This window comes from Argopecten irradians, chromosome 3 (assembly GCF_041381155.1).
Source record: "Argopecten irradians isolate NY chromosome 3, Ai_NY, whole genome shotgun sequence".
In the NCBI taxonomy this organism is placed as follows: Eukaryota; Metazoa; Mollusca; class Bivalvia; order Pectinida; family Pectinidae; genus Argopecten; species Argopecten irradians.
In genome coordinates this window covers 9,046,968-9,073,401 of record NC_091136.1, presented here as the reverse complement: position 1 = coordinate 9,073,401, position 26,434 = coordinate 9,046,968, and the positions used below count along the sequence as shown (strand labels likewise).

The following is a 26,434-nucleotide window of genomic DNA, read 5'->3' as shown; positions in this document are numbered from 1 at the left end:
TGGCGGCCATCTTGAAATACAAAATGGCGATGAATTTTGACTCTATCATAGAGCCTGGTACCCTATTATAATTCCCTCCATAATGATCCCAAGTACCCAAGTACAACAAAGACGTTTGAATTCTAGACCTAGTTGTCATAGAATGTGATATATGGCTAAAAGAGGGGGATTCCTATGGTCATTTTGAAAACAAATATTGCAGCCGTCAGATGGTCGTCATTATTGGGGTCCATTTTTAACTCTTATATCCTAAAGAAGCCATATACAAAGTTCAAGATATGTTTTCTTCAAACTTTGAAGATTTTGACAGATCGAACCTGAGGAAACCTCATACCCCCTAATCGACAAACCTGAAAGGTGAGAGGTACCATTGCATCAAAATACAGGCATCGTTTTTTAACTTTTCTTCAGCATTCATGATCAAAGTTAGACATAATGCATCAATGGGTTGTCAAACAATTACGAAAACTATCTCGGATCTAATTTAGTGAAGTAATTAATATTTTTGTTCTTTCAAGTTTAAAGATTGGTCAATCAAAGGTTTGACGGTACCCAATCTAATTAAAATTAGAACTTCTATGTCGCTCTCCGTACCGTCCGCTCGTAGAAGCGGACGGTACGGAGAGCGACATAGAAGTTCTAATTTTAATTAGATTGGACGGTACCAGTAATGTACATGCGTCCTCCCCCGTCCTTTCTTTCTCCTTCCCCGTCCTTTCATCCTCCCGTGCATTATCTGTCCATATTCTATCTCGATGTCTTATGTAATCTTCAGCTTAATTCCAGGTATTTACTGATCTATCTAGCTGTATGTTTATAGGCCACACCATCGGGAGGTCTATATATTACTTCGTTGATCTAAATCTACAGGGAAAAAGATTACGTTGCAAGTCATTTAATATTAGAAGGCGGTATATGCCTATCTTGTAACTTTTAAGCCATTACAATCATCCCGCCAAGGCCCTGTGTTGTTGGATTGCAAATTGAAGTTAGTAGGCCTAGGCCTAGATCGCTGTAGTATCAAAATTGATATAAATTTTAACTTCAATCGGTAAATATATGAAATTAAAACATTGACAACAGGCTAAACATATAACATATTTAAGTTACAATATTAGACAAATTTCGCTTATTTACTGTTTTGAAAATTACGCTGAACCCTGTGTTGGAACTATAAGACAGAGTTGTCACCCTTCAGCAACTCTTCAAAGGTCAGTCGGTACAGTCTTTCATAAATTCGCGGGCTTTGAAACTTCTTTCCGGACGTCAGATGGTGCAGAAGTTCTAGTCACTTTGCGTAATATGCTACCAAATATGTGAGGAAAATGTTGAGAAAATAGTTGAACTTAAAATGAAAATAGTATGTCTTGTGTTTATGAATGGGTGAGTACAATAAGTGTGGTGCCATTTAAATATCAATACACAAGGGGAGGTAGGGTAGTCTAAGGTTTACAGGCTGTGTGTCGTGTATGCCACAGCAGCACTGCCCACGACTGAATGCAAATATCAATGAAATCAACGTATCTTGACGGCCACGAATTTTGTCAACTGTCTGGTAAGTGCCCACTATAATGTACAACTGTTTTAAAATTTCCGATTCGCGATCTGATTTTACACTAAAGTAGTAATTAACCCGAAAACTTTCCATTGACGCGACACAAATTGTGTTACCGTTATACCGATGTGTATACATATAGATGCAGTACACGTGTTGGCATTCCCTGCCACACGTGCATTACCGTATCGACTCAGATATCATGTAAAATATTAGATCTGTGTTTGTCTCTGCACTGTACAAGTGTATAATTTTCGTTTTTTTTTCATTTTATAGGTGCAAAACGGCGCTTAGAAATTACAATCTGATTTGAGCAGGACAAGGCATGCCCAATACCATTAAATTGTATTATTCTTTACAGTAGAGCTTTAAAGTTTTAAGCTTTTTTCAAAAGAGTCAGGATAATGGTCTTTCTAAAACACCTCATATGGCTGACCGATTTAAATGTCTACTAGCTAGACCACATTGAATAGAACGGACTTCTGTTGTAGAACAGGGACACAATATGATATTATGATATTTCGAGAATATTCTCAGTCTGGTCATTCTTGAAATCTCAGTATTACTTTACAGTAACTAAATCTGAGTCTTCTCTTTTCATTGAAAAGTTTCCTCTTTCAAATAATTTATATCCCTCATAGGGAATAGTACCTTAATTTCACATAATAATCTATAGTATATTTTAAAAACTATATTTTTTTCACAATTTCAGTTTTTTTCAATATATTTTTTATACTTCTTATCTGTTGATTCTTCCTCGATTGGGACAACAAATTGTTGAAATTTCAAAATGATCAAACAGTGTAGCATAATTGGGCCATCTCTCACAACTTAATGGGGGTCATGACTATAAAGATGTTTGGGGAAACATGTGCATGGGTGTAAAATTACGATTTGAAACAAAAACTTCAAAGAAATTCTCAAGTATAACAAATATTTAGTCGTTATTGGCTATAATCAAGTGGCATTACTTCTATCCATTTTACAAAAAAACAAAACAAATGCACAATGTTTCTCCTTTGTTTGAGTTTTGAAATGTATAATAAAAATATATGGGAGAAATTTTGTGAAATTTGATTGTTTTTAAGGAGAAGAGGTTACTTTTAGAATTGGAACTATATCTGTATACATTAAAAAAGTCCTGCAGTTGCACATTGAAGCAGCCTGACCCAAATTGGCAATATCCCATTGGCTGCAGATGTTATATTGTAAACATTCAACACACTCTGCAGTATAAAAACAAACAAAATTAAAATGTTTTAGCTCCTATTGTCTTTCTGAAAGCGAAAGGCTAATCTCTTGGGGGTATTTCATCCCGGATCAAATCTAATTGTTAAACGCATGTTGAGTGACACATGGTTACAGGAAGGCCACTCAAACAAAATGTGGTGTTTATAAACTTTTGACAAAACATTCAGATTGATGTTTTTGAACTTATACAAGAACTATGACTGTCACTAGTGTGCTATATATCTCAATTCCTACAATTATTTTGTGAGATATTTTAGCTTAAAACAAGATTTCTCCAACAGATCAGGTTTGTTTTGTTTTTGTTTAATCTTTTGTAACTGTCTGAAAAGTCTTATTTCAGTAAGAATACCGTACCTGGTAAGTAAATTGTAGGTGAAAACGAAACAGTCGGACCAGGGCTCATGTATCTGAGTAAGCTATTTTAGACTGACAATCAATGTTCTCCAGTTTGAAATTATCCAATTCCCTGCTTGCATTCACATGCGTATTCATTCCTTGTTTAATTTGTCTAAGCAAATGCTGGAGCATACAAAATACAAAGCCAATAGTAATTACAAATATCTTTTATTTGACAGGTAACTGACAAACCGTCCAGTTGGCAATAATTGTTAAACAATGAACTTGTCCCATCTCTTTTTCATGCATTAGTTAAACTCTTTGTACGGACATATATAGAAAAAAAATAGTAATCTTTGTTTAATAGGAATAATTCCTTACTTGTTAATCCATATAGCCTTACATTGTATCTGCCTTAATCCACTCAATACACAAATATTGTGAAGAGTTTTAGTTAATAGCAACAACGCAGAACTAACAGATTAATTAGTACAGTTTGTTGTTCATTCAACCCAGTACGTCAATGGGATTAGCCATCACAATACAATCATTACGATCATTACGGGTCAGCGGGTCGAGTTGGCTGGCTTTGTGTTTACATCTATATGTGTGAAGCTCATTTAAATACAAGTCACAGTTATGTACATTTTAAATCAACAGGTACTGTCTCATCTGATGGTATTATGTATAATTTTTGCCTAAATGTCTTAAAAGTAGCAGGACAAAAATCAAAGATGCAAGAATGTTGGTTTAGTGGGCTCAATTGAGAAATGTCACATTAATTGCATAATTATGTTTGATTGTTTAGAAATAATATTGAACAACAGAGACTTAAACATTCTTGTTAATTGATAACAGTCATTAATCCTGAATCAATTCATGATGATTGTAGATGTAAAAAAAAAATTTCTTTTTTATTTATTTATTGTTTACTTTAATTTCAGAAGTTCCTTGTGTCCTTCAATACAGTCTAGAACTTTCCTGATCGATTTAAACTTCAGAAGAAGTGGATGGGGTTTATATCTTACTGGTGATGGACTTTGTGTCCATAGAGCCTAGTTTTACCTGTGATTTATTGTCGGTGATATTAATGACAGAGATATTCTAATTGTGTCTTTTATCATACTAGTCATTGATATAGGCTACTACAGTATTGCTTCTTTATAGCAAAAGATTGGATTGTTAATTGTCCTGATTTCCAGTGAAGACATCACACTAAAATCCTGCTGAGAGACTTTCATTGGAAATTTTTCTTCATATTGAGGTCTTTGAGATCATAACGTGTAGTTTTAGACGGTGATGTCAGAGAAGAAAGCGATGGAGGCTGATAGAACAGAAAACAGTAGTAACAGTAGTAACTCCTCAAATGGGGATGAGAACCCTGAGCGGGGAAACTGGTCGCGAAAGCTGGACTTTATGTTGTCCTGTCTGAGTTATGCTGTCGGCCTCGGAAATGTCTGGAGATTCCCGTATGTCTGTTACAGGAATGGAGCAGGTAGGTTGACCATCATAAGGTGTGGATACAGGACCTTAGGGTCAACATGTGGAAAGAGAACTATAGGAGATCAATAATTCCATTTAGTTTTTTTGTGGTGATAGCTATGGAAACATAAGATATTTATGTTAAAAATGAGTGAATGAAATAGAAACTTTGTTGAAATGTGTTCTAGTTCAAATGTTTGGATAGAATGTCATTTAAATTAATGGTAAATAAAATCAGGTATCACTATTTTTTTCATTAATTTTGGTCTAGTTAAAGATCAAGTTTTATTTTATTATAGTGTCACATGTTCAATAATAATAAAAAATATATATATTTAAGTAAATCAGTAAAAGTCATTTAACGTCCAGCCATAATAGATATTTGCTTATGAGACACTTTATTTTTTTTAAGTTTATGGCTATATATTATTTACTGTACAATTATTTAATATAATTGTAAATAAAAGTAGTAATTGAATGGTGGCCATCTAAACCACTTCACTTTAAGATTTATAGCAAACTTTGTAAAAGTCAGAAAATACAATTGAATATTCCATGGTGTTGTTGCTGCAGTTGTTTTAGGAGCGTTTTTAATGCATTGTTTTTATTTTCAGGAGCGTTTTTAATCCCCTTTATAATCATGCTGTTTGTGACTGGGATACCGCTGGTCTTTATGGAGTTATCCTTCGGCCAGTATGCCAGTTCAGGCGTGGTGTCAATCTGGAAAGCCTCCCCTATATTTCAGGGTAGGTAACAAACTAAAAAAGATGTTGATCAACTTTATCATTTGCTAAAATGTTATAATCGTACCCAACATTTTCCTCAATATGTGAGTAAACATTTCATGAAACAAAGCTGATGAAAAAGTCAGACTTGAACATCAATATCAACTCAGAAATCTGTTGGTGTGTAATTATACAAGTAATAACATAAACATGTATGCCATAATTGGCCGATCACCAGGTGTAACATATAGCCATGACTTATGTGTCCGCAAATACAAATGTACCTATTCAATGTCTGTGCAAACCTGATCGTATCTTACAAAATACAAAATGCAAAGTCACGTGTGGTTTGATTGACAGCTGGCGATCCTTCGATTATCCTGTTTTCTTCAATTCTGAGAACCACTTTATTAAAAGCTTTATATATATAGGGCCATAGCAAAGATGACTTAATTTGTTTTCATGGTTTTTATTATGATCCTTTAAGTATTTTGTCAAGTTTTTATTTGACACGTTTACACCTTAAAGTCTCAAAACTATTACCTGACGGGTATCAGGTAGGCAGGGAAACAAATTCCACGAACTTGTTTGTTTCAAAATCCTTTTTGTCTAAAGCCATAAAAGGTCATTTAATTCAAATTTGATGTAAGAAGATAAACTATTTATTTGTGTAAAATGAATGCTTTGGCAGGTGTGTTTACTGTTTCGCTCTTCTTTAGTTGAATTTGAAATCTTTATATATATCTGTCATGCCAGTAGCTTATAAGATTGGATAAACATACCTTATATGTGTGTGGTATTCTGGTGCATAAGGCGTGACTGAATTCATTCATTTGTAGCTAACTAATGGCATAATAACATCTAAACCAAGAAATTTACACACTCATAAAAGATGCATAAACATTTTTAATGGTCTGAGTTTGTCATTCAAAATTCAGTAGCTTTAATACTATTTTGTATAAATTTATTGCATCCACACAATATTTTAAGTTTTGGCTCATTTACGGTTTTTATAACATACGGTTTTTATTTACGGTTTTTATCACATAATGTGCCCAGTATCCAGTGACTTTGCCCCTGTAAAATTTTTGCATATGTCACTAGTGCAATATGATTTAAAAGGATTTTCATTGGCAACACGGAATTGAAAAGAATTGTGACATTATCATGACAGAAATATCTTACTGATGTCAAATTACAAAGACATGACGCTAGGATTTGAGGATGGCAGTGACAGAAGGCCGACTTTGTTAGATTTTAAATGCAGCACATTTTTACATTGAAATTCTTTGAGAAGTAGCATTTTGAAGTTATGTGGTGAAAAAAAAATCTTAAATTTAATGATAATTACTTATAAGATGAGATTTTATGGAGCTTGTTTTGAAGTTTTCAGTTTTGCTCGCAAAGGCTTTCACACACCAAACGCAGAAACTTCTTCAACTAGTTTCATAAAATCTCTTGTAAAATGAACACTCACTTAAGATACTATATATATTAGCCATTAGAGATGAGATGATACCCAGTACAATAGGCGCAGATCCTTAATGGTCTAGTCAATAATGGCTGAATATGTATACAAAGATTGCCATCGTGTAGACCTGACTTTTATTAAATGGGCACAATGAATTGTGTCCAGAAGCTAGGCCTAAGATATGTTCAGTAATTGTATAAGCCAAAGTCATGACTATGATAAATTTACATATGTGTATAGTTTTATGTAATTAAGGAAGCTTTTGTTTGTTTTTAATTACGTCTTTCATCCTATTAACAGCAAGGGTCATTTAAGGACGGGCCTAGGTTTAGGAGATGAATGAAAACTGGAGTAATCTGAGAAAAAATAACACCAACCTGCGGTCATTACCTGGCACCTTCCCCATTGATGTGATTCAAAGTCTAAAACACACAGATGGTGGAGGGGTGAGGGGACAGCTAAATTGGTTTTATGTCAGAACGGCTACTGTGGAAGCATATTCACTACTCGTGGGTAACTCAATCCATGAAACACTTGGTGCACATGATATTCTGAATTGATGCCACTAGTATCTGTTTGTCTCTTATTTGTGCCACTCACTGATTTATGACATATTCAGTGAAAGTGCATGTTTTGCAAATAAGAATTAATGGTTCTTATTGTAATCCTTATCCCAAGAAAATAAAAAGAATTAAAAATTCTCAAAATATTCCCAAAAGTTTTTATTTATATCATTCCCATTCATTAAACTGCATAGGCAATAATTTGAATAATAATGCATGTAACATAAAGAAAGGCAGCGTGAAATGAGAGTGGAAAAATCCCAACCTAGGAAACTCGGCCAGTGATTGAAAGGTTGATAATAAGATTAGATTGTATTAAGTTTAGTGTATTATGCCATGTGGAGCCTGACTATCGTAATAACAACAGTCAAAAGTAAACTGTAATACGGCAGTTGTGTTAGAGTGTAAATAAAACGAAGATTTTTAAATGTTAAGTTTAAACTGGATTATCGAACCAGCATTATACCAGGCTTGTTAGATTAATAATAAAAAGTTTATACCAATATCACTTCTATACATGCATGAAATTTAAATATATTTTTTTCCAAATTTCAATTACAATTAAAACAAAGTCCTTGTTAATTTTTTAGTACTGTTATCAAGTTTGAGTTGATAATTAATGAGTTTGCAGGTTTTAATCCGTAGTATAATTCTAGGTACTGTTATGTTTCACCTTGAAGGCATTTTGGTGATTTATTTTACATTCAATGCCTTTACAATTCAAATCTAAATCCATGCGTGGTCCCGATTTCAGGCCAATGTTTGTAGGTTTTTGATTTTTTTAAATTTTCAATATGGAAAACTTTGGAAAGGAAAATACTATCTTTTTTAATTGAAAATACATGTTTTATCATGTTTTTCTTTACAATGTTGAGAGCTACCAATTAACTTTATAGAATTCATATGTAAATACAATTATATAATACCTGGTACATACTAATGATATTTTCCTTATAAAAAAAAAAAATCATATCTTTTGACATTTGATAGCTTTATTACTATTTCTACACATATGTCATAGCATTAATAATTGACAGATGAGGCATAGAAATCCATTTTTCTGAGTAATTTTATGTATGTGTTATCCTGTAGACAGGTCTATCAGGAGCAAAAATATCAGACCCTGTAGTTGGACTATATATATATGTATCCACTTAGTTGCTACCAGCATTCAATGTATGTGAGAAAGTTAGACAGGGAGGCCTATCATGGGGACAAAATATGTGGCACACTTAGTCTTAGGGACATGTTTGTATGTATGAACATAATGTGAGGCCTCAGAAAGGGACAAGCATTTAGCACTGGGACAGATTAATGAGGGGCCTACTCAGGGGCAACACTGACAGACGAACAGACGGGCAGATCTAATTAGTCAGAAAGGGGCAACACTTGGCATCTGTACAGGTTAACGAGAGGCCTACTCAGGGGGCAACAACTTGGCAGCACTAATCTATGGTGCATCAGCTAATTGTATATCAGGAATCTACAGAAGAGGGTAACAACCTGAAATGACATTCCAGAGGACAGATTTATTAGAAGGAGTATGAAATAGACAAGTTGGCCGTAACATTTTGTCAGACAGATTTATTTTAAGGGTCTCACAGATTTGGCCCTCTTATAGGACCTATACAAACTGATAATGATAAGGGCAGGGCTCAGTCAAAGGGACAAATTGTCATCTATGAGACTAATTCTTTTTTTTTCATGTCATCAAACGAGATAACATATTGTCATCAGCAACGAATGCGAAAGTTTTTTTGATAAGGGCTTTCTGATATGCTTATTAGGTTTATTAATGAGGAGGGGTCTGAAGGGCAACATTAGTCAGTTAGAATGGTTTATTTATAAGGAGGGGTTTTTGAGGGGGCAACATTGGTCTGTTGGCATGGTTTATATATGAGGAGGGGTCTATGAGGGGACAACATTAGTCTGTTGGAATGGTTTATATATGAGGAGGGGTCTATGAGGGGACAACATTGGTCTGTTGGAATGGTTTATATATGAGGAGGGGTCTATGAGGGGACAACATTAGTCTGTTGGAATGGTTTATATATGAGGAGGGGTCTATGAGGGGACAACATTGGTCTGTTGGAATAATTTACATATATAAGGAGGGGTCTATGAGGGGGCAACATTGGTCTGTTGGAATGGTTTATATATGAGGAGGGGTCTATGAGGGGACAACATTGGTCTGTTGGAATGGTTTATATATGAGGAGGGGTCTATGAGGGGGCAACATTAGTCTGTTGGAATGGTTTATATATGAGGAGGGGTCTATGAGGGGGCAACATTAGTCTGTTGGAATGGTTTATATATGAGGAGGGGTCTATGAGGGGGCAACATTAGTCTGTTGGAATGGTTTATATATGAGGAGGGGTCTATGAGGGGGCAACATTAGTCTGTTGGAATGGTTTATATATGAGGAGGGGTCTATGAGGGGGCAACATTAGTCTGTTGGAATGGTTTATATATGAGGAGGGGTCTATGAGGGGGCAACATTAACCTGTTGGAATGGTTTATATATGGGGAGGGGTCTATGAGGGGGGCAACATTAACCTGTTGGAATGGTTTATATATGAGGAGGGGACTTTGAGGGGGCAACATTAGCCTGTTGGAATGGTTTACATATGAGGAGGGGACTTTGAGGGTACAACATTAGTCAGTTAGAATGGTTTATATATAAGAGGAGGGGTTAGAATGGTTTATTTATGAGGAGGGGTCTATGAGGGGACAACATTAGTCTGTTGGAATGGTTTATATATGGGAAGGGGCTAATGAGGGGGCAACATGAGATATTATGTATGAGATGAATTTCTATGAAGAATCTACTTAGGGCAACAAGTTAGTGAATTTGTCTTGGGACACACTTACTATGAGAATTTAAGCCTACCAAAAGGCCAAAAACCTGGCATCTATAGTCTATAGGACAGTTTTATTAGAGTAACACATGTCTCCACACAAGCCCAACCCATAACCTGGTGCACTTGTAAACAGGGAGTACACCCAATACACCTTCCTACTTACAGTAGACACAAAGGTACTGTGAACAAGCTTTGGAGTCTGAAGCACTGTGTGATAAGTTTAATGAATGTTATATGATGATAAACACTCTGGCCATGATACCTGGTTTTAGGCTCTCGATCAGTACATATCCTTACAGCAAATAGTTCAAACTACTTACTAGTTTGTTGACCTTCATAAGCATTTTTACCAGATTGGCATTAAATTTGATAAAAATAAAAGTGACAGTGAATTAAAATAACATGGCTGTCAGAATAAAGATATAAACCCTATTTCCAAAAAAACCCTTAAGGGGGTGGCGGTGGCTGAATTGTTAAGATGACATATTACCACAAGACATTCACCTGATCGAGGGTCGCAATTCAAATTCCATGTGGTGCAGTTGCCACTGGTACAGACAGTTGGTCAATGGTTTTTCTCTGGGTAATTTGGTTTTCCTCCACCATCAAACCTGACACATCCTTACATGACCCTGGCTGTTAATGGAATTTAAAACAAACCAAACTAAACACCTGTCCACATATGACCTTGACCCCTAAATATATCTATCTATTTGTTCATATGTTACAGGTGTGGGCTGGGCCATGTTCATTGTGTCGGTATATATCTGTATCTACTACAACATGATCATCGCCTATACTCTTTACTACCTGTTCGCCTCGTTTGCTGCTATCCTGCCATGGAGTCTGTGTGGAGATTGGAGTACCTCTGGTAGGTAAATCTGTCTTTGTTCATATGGATGACCTTGACCTACTTCTTATACTGTGGTGAAATTACTAGAATCAGAGAGGTGATTCACGTAGCTGGATTATAATGCTGAACCTGTGAAATTCTGATTAAGATGCATGTTTGATTATTGATATGTATGCTTATCATATGTTAACTGATTGTTATCATATTGAGATTTTGATATGTGTATACATATCGTTGTGGAATTGGATTTGGTAGATTATTGGTGACCAAGTAACTCAATCGGTAGAGATTTTGGCGATCCCGGGGTTAAACTCTAGTCTAACCACTACATTTTCTCTGCTCCTGTCACACATTATTTTTAATATTTAAAATTCCTTTATATTAAGCCTGCAGTGAGGGTGCCCGGTTTGAGATGAAGAAGTGTGCTGAGCAGAGCAGATCCTGGTGTGATGGGGCGTGTTATAATCTGTCATTGTTGAACGATACCTTCAGGGACAGTCTGTCATGTTCTAATCTCACCAAGGGAGAGAGTCTCCGTTCGCCCAGTGACGAGTACTTCCAGTAAGTCAACAACAATACTTGACAGCGTTTTCTCCCATACTTGATGGGGTTATCCCGCAGTTATTAGGGGAAAAAGATATCTTTTACCAGGATAGGGAAAAGACAGCTCACATGGGCTTGACAATGTCATTGATATATGCAGATACTATTGTCGAGGACACCATTAATTTTGATGCATCAAGTCACCTGTGAAGTTGACACTATGAAAATATTAAGTATGGAAGAAAAATATTCTCTTACCCAGGACAGAGATATCTGCAATTTTACCAGTTTGAGATTATTCTATCTCATGCCAGGGTAAAGACAAGCTGCACAAGATCTTTACACATGCTCACATAGGGTAAGAGAAAAATAATCATTCACCCTCTTTGGGATGAGAGCGGGAAAAGATAGCTCACATACACTAGTTTATGATGTGAGGTCTTCAATACATGCTGTGTTCATTGTCATTGACATTAAAAATTTTGATATATTACAATTTTTCTGTGATTATGGGTTTCTGTAAAAACTGGTTCTGATATTCATTGCAGTAGACATGGAAAAGGACCACATTTAGAGGAATATTTGTTGATTGATCACTACACATGTAATGAAATAGCTCTCTGCTCGTGTAAAAGGGTGCAGAATTTATAATAATTTCAATCACTGCTGCTGCCAGGGATCGAACTCTGGGACCTCTACTAGTCTGACGCTCAACCGAATGAGCTAAAGAGAAGTTCTCTCAAGCTGAGCGGTATATTGCGGCTGTTATTGACCAAGGTTTCATATTTCCCCTCCAAGAAACAACTCGTTTTCAAGTTTATAGGGGTCACAACGATTCCTTCGCAGGTGTTGTGAAATATCATTCCCAAGGTCCCTACATGGGCGCCAATGTAACAAGGTGCAGGATTTATAATAGATTGAAACACTGCCTCTGGATTACTAGTCTGACGCTCAACTGATCGAGCTTAAGAAAAGTTCTCTCTAGCCAAGCAAGATATTGCGGCTAGTATTGACCAGGGTCACACTTGCAATATTGAAATAGATTATCAAGTGTGTATATTTGATTTAAGTATATTGAGGATTTGAAGTCTCTAAATGAATGTTTTATGCATTCCAGTGTGAGTGTCCTGTGTATATTAAGGATATATTCCAGTGTGAGTGTCCTCTGTATGTACTTCATGTTTCCTAATGCCTCCTTTGGCACCGCCTCTTTTTTGGCCTTGGAGTTAAGCGTTCGCCCTTATGAGGAAGGCTCTGGGTTCTGTCCCCTGGCCGAGACACACCAAAGTCTATAAAAGTGGTAGTTTCTGCTCCTTCTTAGCGCTCAGCATACAGGGAGTGGGACGACTGGTTCGCCAGTTGTCAGTATAATGTGATCGGGTGGGGTGTGTTGCTTGGTGTCTTGGGCGGCATGCTTCAGTGATATAGCACTATAAAATGGGCAACAGTTCCACTATACAAGAAGACACAACATGAATATACCGCAGTCTTCTATAACACGCACCTCGCACAACATACATACAACACACCGCATACATGGGAGGCCGTCCTTATATGACCATAGCTGTTGATAGGGCGTTAATTAATCAAACAAACAAACAAAGTCCTCTTTATATTAAGGAATAGAAGTCTCTATATGAATGTTTTATGTATTCCAGTGTGAGTGTCCTGTGTATATTAAGGATTAGAAGTCTCTATATGTATGTTTTATGTATTCCAGTGTGAGCGTCCTGTGTATATTAAGGATTAGAAGTCTCTATATGAATGTTTTATGTATTCCAGTGTGAGCGTCCTGTGTATATTAAGGATTAGAAGTCTCTATATGAATGTTTTATGTATTCCAGTGTGAGTGTCTTGTGTATAGTAAGGATTAAAAGTCTCTATATGAATGTTTTAATGTATTCCAGTGTGAGCCCTGTGTATATTAAGGAATAGAAGTCTCTATATGAATGTTTTAATGTATTCCAGTGTGAGTGTCTGTGTATATAAGGATTAAAAGTCTATATGAATGTTTTAATGTATTCCAGTGTGAGCTCCTGTGTATATTAAGGAATGAAGTCTCTATATGAATGTTTTATATGTATTCCAGTGTGAGTCGTCCTGTTTGTATTTTAGTCTGGAATTAAAGTCTCTATATGAATGTTTTATAGTGTTCCAGTCTATATGTTTGAGTGTGAGTGTCCTGGGTAGATATAAAAGTCTCTATATGAATGTTTTTTATGTATTCCAGTGTGAGTGTCCTGTGTATATTAAGGATTAGAAGTCTCTATATGAATGTTTTATGTATTCCAGTGTGAGTGTCCTGTGTATATTAAGGAATAGAAGTCTCTATTTGAATGTTTTATGTCTTCCAGTGTGAGTGTCCTGGGTATCACACCTGGCGTACATGCTATGGGCACCATTAGGTGGGAGCTGGTTGGATGTTTAGCAGTGGCCTGGGTTCTTGTTGCCCTCTGTCTCGCCAAAGGAATTAAAACTTCCGGAAAGGTAGGTATGGATAAGGGTTGTATTGGGGATATAAATATACATTTAACTCAAAATGCGTTCGGAAATTCTTGGATGTAACTGACATACATCGATCTTGAATATGATCAAGATGAGCATCTATTTTGAATTTAAAGGACTATTTCATAAACAACATGGTTGCCCCTGAGAACACTACACCTCAAAAGGCATCAGTTCATGCTCTGTGTTGTGCATCTCAAAGGAGAAAAGGTTACATTCCATTTCTTGAAACACGTCTATAGTAGTTCCAACATTTCAATATATGTTCATTTTCTTACACACGCTTAAGGCAATGAAAATGTTTGAGTTTCTTACATATTCTTACAACTATTACATCCAAGGTCATGTTATTCATCCAAGGAGTTCCAATCGACTGTATACTCCCCATCATAAGCCCAAATGCACACAATACTGTTACCCAATATTCTATACTGATTTCATACAGAGACAGGTATTTGCATCCTGCGGACATTTCTAGTTCAACTGATATATCACTGTTGAATCATTTAACCTTTTAAATTCATACATCATGTAGGCATTGTTATTCAGTATTGAAAAGAAGTTTATTAGTAATGATATATCAGAATGATTTCTAACACTTTATCTCTTTACAATTGTTTTGCAGGCAGTATACTTCACAGCTTTCTTCCCCTACATCGTACTTCTGATTTTACTGGTACGGAGCCTCACTTTGGATGGATCTGTCGATGGAATTGTCTACTATCTAACCCCACAGTGGGATAAACTACTTAGTGCAAGGGTAGGTAACTCTGTGTACTGTGCAATGTAAAAACCAACAAGAACAAATGATAAGTAAATTTGGTGAACTCAATACTTCAGCTATAAAACAGTTTCCTTTTGAACTTGAAAATCAGAAAATCTTGAATTTAATTGTTATTAGATTATTTTATCAGCAAAATGTTAAAGATGCTCAATCGCAAACAAATGGTATTTTTTCTCAAAAAAAATTAGTATTGAAAAGTTTGAGCTTCTTATTTTACATCAGGATAAAAGTATTAAAATCAATTAATTGCATCCCGATAAAATCATTAAAATTAATTGATTGCGCCCCAAATAAATCCATGGCACTATGCCTTATATGAAATGAAGTACTGATTGCACATACACCAAAACCAAAATAAATGATTTCATATGAATTTTTGTGTTAATTAGACACATATATACACAATTAAACATCAGTTATTGTTCAAATGAAGAGTATCATTTTTTGCTCTGTTTGGGGTGGACCATCCTAAAATGGTTTGGTATTTAAATTATGATACATATCTTTTTTTTGGTTCCATCTCAGACAAATGGATATCATTCCTTTAGAATGTTTTACCTACGTTAATCTACTGTTACAGGTATACAGGTATGTTTTACATAATTTTAAACTGTTACAGGTATGGGGTGATGCTGCAGTACAAATCTTCTTCTCTCTGTCTCCATGCTGGGGTGGTCTTATCACACTAGCCAGCTACAATAAGTTCCACAACAACACTCTGTAGTAAGTGTACTGTTATACCTATACAAGATCAGGCTAGCACCAGAAATTTATTTACAAGGCATTACTCGGTATTTGGTTTTATCAGTTTAACATCCTATTAACAGCCAGGGTCATTTAAGGATGTGCCAGGTTCGTTGGTGAAGGAAAGCCAGAGTACCCAGAGAAATACCACCGCCCAGTGGTCAGTACCTGGCAACTGCCCCACATGGGATTCAAACTTGAATCCCACAGGTGGAGGACCTGTGGTAATATGTCGGGACATCTTAACCACCAGGCAACCGCAGCCACTACAAGGCATTACATACCAGTCTAGTTGATGATGATATGATTCTACTAGATAATTGTTAGCTGTAAGGTTTTGGTTTAAATGACTACGAATGATTAAACAAGCTCTATGATTACAGTGATGCCGTGATTGTGTCCGTCCTCGACTCCGTCACCAGTGTGTTTGCTGGAATGGTGATCTTCTCTATCATTGGATACATGGCCAAGGAGTTGGACCAGCCCATTGACCAGGTGGCAAGTGAAGGTTCGTGTTGTTTAATTAGTTTTATCAAATATTCCGATCAATACAGTTTTGATTGAGCAATAGTTTGAACTGGACACAAGTGCATTTTCAGTGATATCATAGGCAAGTTCTTAAAATGTATTGAAAGGATTAACAAAATTCAAAATTCTGGTTGTGCAGCTGATGTAAGGACTTCTACAAGGCTCCGTAATAGTGATGTCAGAAATATCAATGGTCAATTCTATAGTCATTCCTAAAATTCATGCAGAGAATCAGTCAATTAATGTAATATAATGATAAGATATTGTGATCGCTGAGGAATGTGTTGTTTGAGGAATGTTAAATATTACAGGTGCGGGACTGGCGTTTGTTGTTTAAGGAATATTTTATATTACAGGTGCGGGTCTGGTGTTTGTTTGAGGAATGTTTTATATTACAGGTGCGGGTCTGGTGTTTGTTGTTTGAGGAATGTTTTATATTCTGAGGTGTGGGTCTGTGACGAATTTGTTGTTTGAGGAATGTTTTATATTCTGAGGTGCGGGTCTGGTGTTTGTTGTTTGAGGAATGTTTTATATTACAGGTGCGGGTCTGGCGTTTGTTGTTTGAGGAATGTTTTATATTACAGGTGCGGGTCTGGCGTTTGTTGTTTGAGGAATGTTTTATATTACAGGTGCGGGTCTGGTGTTTGTTGTTTGAGGAATGTTTTATATTACAGGTGCGGGTCTGGCATTTGTTGTTTGAGGAATGTTTTATATTACAGGTGCGGGTCTGGCGTTTGTTGTTTGAGGAATGTTTTATATTACAGGTGCGGGTCTGGTGTTTGTTGTTTGAGGAATGTTTTATATTACAGGTGTGGGTCTGGGGTTTGTTGTTTGAGGAATGTTTAATATTACAGGTGCGGGTCTGGCGTTTGTTGTTTGAGGAATGTTTTATATTACAGGTGCGGGTCTGGCGTTTGTTGTTTGAGGAATGTTTTATATTACAGGTGCGGGTCTGGGGTTTGTTGTTTGAGGAAAGTTTTATATTACAGGTGCGGGTCTGGCGTTTGTTGTGTACCCAGAGGTGGTGACCAAGTTACCTGTCTCACAGCTTTGGTCCATTTTATTCTTCGCCATGTTGATAACACTCGGGCTTGGTACTCAGGTATGTTGAAAATAATATTTTCAGCTTTAAATTTTCAACTTGCTGCCTTCATGATAAGGATTTCTTTTGAATATGACATTAAAAAAATGTTTAGTTTTTTCTTTTAGCTATAACATAGTTAAATTTTGAAATTGATAGATTTCCTTCTTTATACATTGTTGAAATTGATAGTGATTCTATTTTATATGTTTGTTAAAATTGATAGTGATTCTTATTTATACTGTGACCTTGACATTGTTAAAATTGATAGTGATTCTCATTTATACTGTGACCTTGACATTGTTGAAATTGATAGAGATTCTCATTTATACTGTGACCTTGAAATTGTTAAAATTGATAGACATACTCTTTTATACTATAACCTTGATCATTGTTAACCTTTTATACTAATTTACAGATTGCTACAGTAACAACAGTCCACACAACCTTGCTGGATCAATTTCCTGGGATGTTCCGACGTGGAAAACGTAGAATACTACTTCTCCTTGGAATATCTGTGGGTTGTTTCCTGGTTGGTCTTCCGTTCTGTACAGAGGTAAAGTATTCGCCATTCTTCAAGTCAAGGTTTTATATTCTACACAGGTGTAAAATGCCAGTGAGACAGCTAGCACTGTGGTGTGACGTTCATATACTCACATTAACTCACCGTTGCTGACATCACACCTTTAGTCTGTGACAACTATTGACGTTTCTTCTTCTACTACTGTTTGTACTGGTATGGCTACTCAGATAGTTCCTGTATTATAGCATGTTTGGCTGAATTTTGAAGGGTATCGTTTCCAGGCTGTATTCAGATGCGATTTGAAAGGGTTTTTGGCAATTACAACTGTTGCTGATAAACTGTTCCAGTTATCTGTGACATGGTTTGAGTAGGAGTTTTCAATATATCATCAATGACTATTATGTGAGACAGCACTGTGGTGTGACGTACATATAGTTGTATCATCAATGAATGTATTACATATGTCTGTAGAACTTATCTCCCTTGGCTGAGGTTCTGTTATTATTACTGTATTACTAGTGTGAAACATGCTGTAAGATGGTGTGCTTTTCTTTTAAAGTCCAAAGCTATCAAGAAGATGTATAGCCTCAAGTCCTGACTGAAACATGACAAAACATTTAATTTAGGATGGGGAATGTACTGCTTATTGTCTTGCTCTTTTCAGTGAGGAAAGTCGATAGATTAGCATAAGCAATAGTGCTTGTCCTAACATTTACAGCATTTTCACAAAATTTCTTTCAATAAAAGCCAAACCTTACTTTCTGTAGAGTGTCTTTATCACAATTCATTACAATTGTTACCAGCTAGCGTCCTCTTATTGTTGCAGGGCGGGATGTACGTGCTCCAACTCTTTGATAATTACGCTGCCACCTACTCTCTCCTCATCGTGGGACTAACAGAATGTTTTGCTATTGCCTGGGTGTACGGTAGGTTGTACATGTATTGGATTCAGCTTAAAGTGAATAGTCGGGCAAAGAAAACCAGTCTAAATGCGTTCATTAGCCGTCCAAAAGTTCTCACATATTAATACGACGGCCAAGTTCTGCTTACGTTTCCCAGTTCTGACCATTAAAGTAAAGGAAAGTTGAAAGCATTGAAAGCGAGGCTGCGTGGAAATGTAACCACGGACATAGTCAGCCGGGTGGACGTTTTAGGATTCCTATACTTTAAATTAATTTCTTCGTACGCAGACAGATTTTGGTGAGAGATTTTATTTTTCTATTTCATTAGAAATTATACTGGATACATTCACACCATTTTTACCGACTTTAGCCATCCTTGCCCGACTGTTCACTTTAATTTACAGTTAAAAAAATAACTTTTCACACTTAACAAAAATTCAAAAGAGAAAGTTTAACTATTGAAATGGAAGTACTGTATTTCAGTTTTATAGTCCATTGTACATATTTTATCATATGTAAAAGATGAACCAATCAGGTCTCCTTTGCCCGTTGTGATTGCACGTATACCTATTTCATCATATGTATTTATTTTCATGTGATTTCACTGTGTTTCAGGGGCAGACCGATTCCTCTCTGATATCGAGCAGATGATTGGAAAAAGACCTCACAACATATGGAAGTATAGCTGGGCCTACATTGCTCCATTGGCTCTACTGGTAAGTACAATCAAACAGGAAATATTTTTTAAATAGTAGTAGGTTACAGGAGACAGAGGTAGGTATAGGACTAGGATTGGGTTAGAGGGGACAGAGGGAGGGTTTGGGCTAGGATTGGGTTAGAGGGGACAGATGGAGGGTTGGGGCCAGGAGTGGGTTAGAGGGGACAGGAGGCTGAGAATGGTAGAGGGAAAGAGAGGGCTAGATAGAGAAGGAGGGTTGGGCTAGATAGGTTAGGGGGGCAGAGGGAGGTTGTTTAGGTTAGAGGGGACAGAGGAGTTGGGCTAGGATTGGGTTAGAGGGGGCAGAAGGAGGAGTGGGTTAGAGGGGACAGGAGTAGGTTAGAGGACAGGGGCAGGAGTGGGTTATGGGGCAGAGAGGTGGGGCCAGGAGTGGGTTAGAGGGGGCAGAGGGAGGGGGGCAGGAGGGTTAGAGGCAGAGGGATGGTTGGGGCCAGGAGTGGGTAAGAGGGGGCAGAGGGATGGTTGGGGCTAGGAGTGGGTAAAAGAGGGCAGAGGGATGGTTGGAGCTAGGAATGGGTAAGAGGAGACAGACTCAGGGTTAGGGCTACGATTGGGTTTGAGGGGACTGATGGAAAATTGGGGCTAGTAGGTGGGGGAGTTATGTAATTGATGGACTTAGGTGTGGAATGGGTGCAGGAATGAGATGAGATAAGGGGTAAAGCTTCCCCACATAAATGTCTATCCTGTTCCATCTCGTGATATGTGAAAGCAAAGGTATTTATGTCTATTTTTAGCTTTCTGTATACAATGTAATTGTTTCCAGGTAATGTTGTTAGTATGTAATAATATGTCATGTTTTTTGGCAGTTTATTCTGATATTTACCTGGGCTGACTTCAAACCAACAAAGTATGATCTCTATATCTTCCCGGCATGGGCAGAAGCTTGTGGTTTCCTAATCGGATTCTCCTCAGTCATCTTCATCCCAATCGTGGCCTTGATCAAGGTTATTAGGGCAAGGTCACGTCTTCCTAATATTTCTTTAAAACAGGTAAGATAAACAGATGTAAGGTTAAGGTCATACAAATCTAAGTCAAGTAATTTTAATAGCTAGGTTAGATTTAGTAAATTAATATTATATTATATTAATATTTGAAATATTCCTTAAAAGTTTCTTATAAAGCTTGGTTAGAAACAAATAATTGTAAAACAGACTTTTGAAATTATAAAAGTTTATTGAACAGGATTTGACTGCATCCTGTAACAGTTTAAATTGGCACAAAATTTTTATCATTACATATTGCTGTATTATGATTTATATATATCATATTATGTATTAAATATATTAAAGATGCTCCACCCCCGACAGAGCATAAATGATATTCATCATTTGACCAATAATTGGTGTTTAATTGTGTTTATATATATGCCTAATTAACACAAAAAATAACATAAAATAATTTATTTCACCTTTGGTGCATGCGCAATCATTACTTCATTCCATATAGGATATAGTGCCACGGAATTTTTTCGGGTTGCAATTAATTATTTTTCATATTTTTAACTTAAAGTAAAATTAGAAGCTTAAACTTTTCAATGGTGGTAATGGTGTAAAGTAAGTAACTTTTGTAACTGAAGAAAAATACTATATCGTCTGATCCTGTTTTTGATAGTGAAAAAATACCATTTGTCAGCGGTGGAGCATCTTTAAGTTTTTTTATGCTTCCTGAAGACCATCGAAAAATATTCCTACTCCCTTTTTCAGGTTGTCAAAAGTATTTCGTGCCCCACAGATGACTGGGGTCCTGCCCTTAAGGAGAACAGGTCTCCACGAGAGGACATTAACTCAGCCACCTTTGAGTCCCAGATACCGCTCACTCGACAGGTCCAGGAGGTCACGAGGTGTTAAAGCTATACCTACTGATAGGCCTGTTCCACCAGTTTGGAAGTCCCCAGTTTGATTTTCTGCAGCAGTGCCATCCTATGATATAAATCTTCAGTGCTATCTCATTATTTCATACATTCCTTAGACATCTGTCTGTTGTATCCATGGCAGTGTCGTGTTCTGTTGGACTCGTTCAACTATCAACTTTGTTGGTAGGTTGTATTGGCCAAAGTCAAACATTATTTTGGTCATGCCACTGGTGTTTAAACATTATTTAATCATTTAGTTTGTTGCTCAATGGTGATGGCCTTGTTTAACTCCGGTATAGATTTTGTCTGTCTTTATTATTGTATGCTCCAATCAAAAGAGTTGAAGCCCTTCTTCAATGCAGAAAAATCATTAAAAAAAAATGGTAAACATTGTGATGAGACATGAGCCTTATATATTTGGTAGATCTTTATGGGGATGAATTTTAAAGTTATATAGTATTGTTAATGTCTGACAGCTGTGTATCCTATATCAATAATACCATAAGGTTGTTGCACATCGTTTAATTTTGTTATACAGTTGTGTTATCCAACTGTTTCACTAGGCCACTATGTTTTACCCCTTGAAGGCAGCTAATCACACGCTTTGTTGTCAGCACTGTCCTCAAATAGCGAGTGGTCAGACCTCCACTGACCTCCACAGTCAAATGTTATTGTTCAACAGATTTTAACACTAAGGCCAAAAAAATAATACGTCTGTTTAGGGTAACCCAGACACTAAATTTTTTTCCCTCTTTTCTATGAAAAAAAAAATAATTAAAAGTCTGGATTTCAATCTCAGAATCCTGTTTCGGCCATTATCTTAGTGTGAAAGACACTAAAAAAATCCTCCCGACCTAACGACCCTACTTATTTTACCAATGTATCCCTAAACAGACATATTATTATTTTTGGCCTAACACCTTAGGACAGTCAAAAGATCCTTTTAAAATCTATATACAGAAATGGCTTTTATTTCTACCATAATTATTATTTAGTGAAATGTTTTTAAACACTATAAAAAGGTTACCACTGAAATAGGTATGTTTTTACTATGTTGTTGAACACACACAACAAATCCTGTCACAATTGATATGTTCAGATGATGGCAGATACAAATAAACATAACACAGATGTTAGGTTACCTGTAAGTTTGATGAGAAGATACAATGTGTGTTCACCCTGTGTTAAAGCTGCTTGTGTGCTTTTCCTATATTTATTTATTTCATTTGAACTTTTTGAAACCCACTGTTGTATGTAATCACAGTTTATCAGGGAAACTTCAGTTCACATAGGGCTGGTTGATTTGTGCTTAAAAATGTTCTAAAAAGGTCAAATTCGTTCAAATCACTGTTCTGACAAGCTTGTTACTGGTATGTCCAGTTAAAAGCTTAATGTTAGGCAAAGAATTGTTATCTAATTTCACTGATTTAAGACTATCAGTTGTGAATAAAAAAACTTTTTATTGCACTGAAACACCTAGACCTGATGTGCCAAATCAAACAATATTACGTTTGTATTTAAAAGTAGGCTTATGCATATTTTTTCAAGTGAATAGTACTAATTTTATTCTTCTGTATATGATGGTATCCAGAGTATTTGAAGTAAAATCAGCGAAGTGTGATACCATGGTACATCTTTTCATAAAACATGACAATATGATGAATTTTGATACCTATTGATCACATTACATTTGTATAGACTGGCAATAAATTAGAAAGTTTTAATATTTTATCAGATTTTTATCCGATGTATTTGAAATCATTAGCTACTGGACAAAATAGTTTTACTGCCAGTAATGTTTTATATCATATACTATTGGATGGAAGATATAGATAAAAAAAAACCTGTTAGATATTACCATTTTTAGGAAAATACTAGGTTCACATGTTTAATAATAACACAGAAATAAGATATTAATCAAATGACTGATAGTGCTTTTTGTGTGATCTCTCATATATGTAATTTGATCAATGCAAGTGTTAAATGTCATGGATCTTAAAATCAAGAGGAGCTAACTCATGCTCTACTTTTAAAAAGAAGAGAGTTAATTTGTGCTCAATGCCAACATATTGAGATTTATTTGTATCTGGTTATCACAGCGAACAGAGCTAGTTCTAACTCAACACTTCTATATAGAAGAGCACATCCTCGATACTCCAGGGTTTCCGATTACTTACGATCTCTACACCCATGGACTATCTCATAGTAAAATTGGAGGCAATTTAAAAGAACAGAAAATGTAATCCAGTCCTTTGATGTACATCAAAAGAGCCGTGAAACGGTACACTGTGGTCGACTACGTGGCTTTTGAAATTGGGTGTCATTCTCTTTGTAGTCTTCAAAGGAAGTCTTTGCTGGCCTGTGATTGGTCAAATGTTTTCCACTGAGATGCCTCCAATTTTACTATGTGATAGTCCAGAGGTGTAGAGATTGAAGTAATCGGAACCCCTGGAGTATCGAGGATGATAAGAGCAGGGAGTTAACTCTTGATAGCTAAAAAGAAAAGCAATATTTATTTGTAGATTTATATTTTTACTGTAAGTAGTGATCGCCCGTTAAATGACCGTCCTACCTTTATGATAGAAGATCATAATCCCAGTGTGTTTCTGTTGAAATGAGCTTCAATTTTCCAATGACATCACATTTTAAAATGAACATGAAATTAATAGAGAACCCTGATACTCATCATCCAATGCTTCACTTTTTGATAAAAAATACACTCAAAATTCAGTTTGGATGAAAAAATAGATGTCGCAGTATTGAAAATGCTATTAGAAAAAAAAAAATTAAAAACTACCTTTATGGTATTAAAAGTCACCATTCAGTGCACAGGGACCTGGCACGAAAAATTTTAACCAATAGTATACATATATATTATAGTATCAAGGGTATGAACTCGGCGGTCGAGAAAAACGGACCTATTTTTTTATAACCGTGATTACTTTAATAAATTGGTTCTATACAACATTGACGAATATATTACCTTAAAGAGTTCATACCCTTGATACTATAATATATGTATACGGTTAGTTTTAAAAAATCGTGCCAGGTCCCTGTGATTCAGTAGTATTATTTTATGTTGATGATATGGAAATGAAATTTTCTCAAATTAAACTAAATTGCACAGGGTAAATTATTGATGTTTCCTGATAAAAAGATGGATTTTTAAATTTATAATAAAATCAATTTTTCAATGATGTTTTTTATTTGTTATATATATACGTACCTGTAAACATTTTGGCGATCACCATTAAAAGTCTGTGTCTGCTTGCATTCTCGATCTCCAGTGGATAATACCACTAATCATCATTTTTCTCTCACACCTGCAGGTGTATTTCTTAGTTATCCACTCGTGTTTTCTGTGGCTGTATTTCATAGTTATCCATGCAACACAGCCTCATGACGTCACGGTCATCAAAATTACTACCTTTTCTTGGTAAAATTTTATCTTATTTTTTTTCAGAAACTAAAGACAGGTTTTGCTGTAAAAGATGCAAACATCAGGATTTGTGTTATATTATCACACAATTTTAATGTATGGAGAAATGACTTGTAGTTGCAGTTTTCTTCGAACTTTTTCAAAGTGGTGAGATATCATATTTGTAAAATTACAATGAAACATCAAAGTACGAGAGAAAAAATACCCTTTCATATGTGGATATAAGGGAGTCTTATTTATATTATAATCCATCTCTGGACTGTGTCATAGCAAAAGCTGAAGGTTCTTTGTGTAATAACTTGTGAAAGTGAGACTTGGTAGTTTGGTCTTTAGGTGTATAATTTACATTTCATGTTAAGTGGGGTGTTTAAAGATGCTCCACCGCCGACAGAGCATAAATGACATTCATCATTAGAACAATAATTGGTGTTTAATCATGTATATACATGCATGTCTAATTAACACAAAAAATAATATAAAATAATTTATTTTTCCTTTGGTGCATGCACAATCAGTGAGATGCATTTAATTATTTTTTATATTTTCAACTTGAAGTAATATAAGAAGCTCAAACTTTTCAATGGTGGTAATGGTGTAAATTAAGTAACTTTTGTAACTGAAGAAAAATAATAAATCATCTGCTCCTGTTTATGATAGTGAACAAATACCAATTGTCAGCGGTGGAGCATCTTTTAGTAAAATTAAATAACGGTACACTATACTAGCTATGCAGTTGGGCACTGCTCCTCTGTAATCTTTACTAAATAATAAGTCCATGCAGGCCTGCGATTGGTAAAACAAAAATTGTCATGAACTGCCTTCAATTGTTCTACTATACAACATAGTCCAGGGGTGGATAATAACTAAGACTATCAATAATGGTTTGCTTGAAACCCAAGGGGAACCTTATATTACATGTATATTACATGTTTTAGAAAGATCCCTTTGATAACAAAATCAGTTATCAAAATCCAAGATGGTTGCCAGTCATCCATTTTGTTTATCCTTTGGATGTGCCATTGCACATTTTCGACTGATCTGTATACATGCCAGTAGTAACAAGCTCATTCTCGACACACCAGGGGTTACCATAACTGACATTATATCCACCCCTGGACTATCTCATAGAAAAAATGAAGGCAGTTCAGAAGAAAATATCCGACCAATCACAGGCCTGCAAAGATTTCCTTTCAAGACTACAGAGAGAGCGACGCCTAACTTCAAAGCTACACAGTCAACCACACTGTGTACCGTTATACGGCTCTTTTGATGTACATCAAAGGACTAAATTACTTGTTCTGTTTAGGTGCCTTCAGTTTTTACTATGAGATGGTCCAGAGGTGTAGAGATCGTATGTGATGGGACGTGGAACCCCTTGAGTATCGAGGATATAACAAACTAAAACAGAGAGTTTCTACTTTTTCATTCAAAACATACCTGTACACTACTAAACTAAATGAGAACAATTTTTATTGAGAAAACAAAATTTATTATAACTGTAGGAAATATTTTGAGAATTAAAATTAATTTGACACATTAAACAATCATTTAGTATAGATTACGGGGAAAAAAAAGTCAAGGTGAACTCGTGTACCCTTGAAATGTCACAATGAACTGTTCCAGCCTTATAATCGAAATAGTTCAAATTTGCTTTCAGGGATGAATGAGTTAACATGAAAATAAAATTGATAAATAAA

The 26,434-nt window shown here is 35.9% G+C and overlaps 1 protein-coding gene across 3 annotated transcripts; it reads left to right on the top strand.

The window, feature by feature from the left end:
- Positions 1-1,234: 1,234 nt before the first annotated feature.
- Positions 1,235-24,495, top strand: LOC138317490 (sodium- and chloride-dependent glycine transporter 2-like). Of its 3 annotated transcripts, none has more exons than XM_069259209.1 (15): positions 1,235-1,383; positions 4,087-4,637; positions 5,239-5,370; positions 10,975-11,115; positions 11,484-11,658; positions 13,995-14,127; positions 14,771-14,905; positions 15,549-15,652; positions 16,057-16,181; positions 17,191-17,303; positions 17,701-17,838; positions 18,632-18,731; positions 19,323-19,423; positions 20,253-20,435; positions 21,150-24,495. In XM_069259209.1, the coding sequence occupies exons 2-15, from the start codon at positions 4,442-4,444 to the stop codon at positions 21,291-21,293; spliced, it is 1,920 nt and encodes a 639-aa protein (XP_069115310.1). In that variant the 5' UTR covers positions 1,235-1,383; positions 4,087-4,441; the 3' UTR covers positions 21,294-24,495. The 3 variants fall into 3 exon arrangements, with proteins under 3 accessions (XP_069115310.1, XP_069115309.1, XP_069115311.1); XM_069259208.1 differs by lacking the exon at positions 1,235-1,383 and adding an exon at positions 1,408-1,555; XM_069259210.1 differs by lacking the exon at positions 1,235-1,383 and adding an exon at positions 3,173-3,802.
- The last annotated feature ends 1,939 nt before the right edge of the window (positions 24,496-26,434 follow it).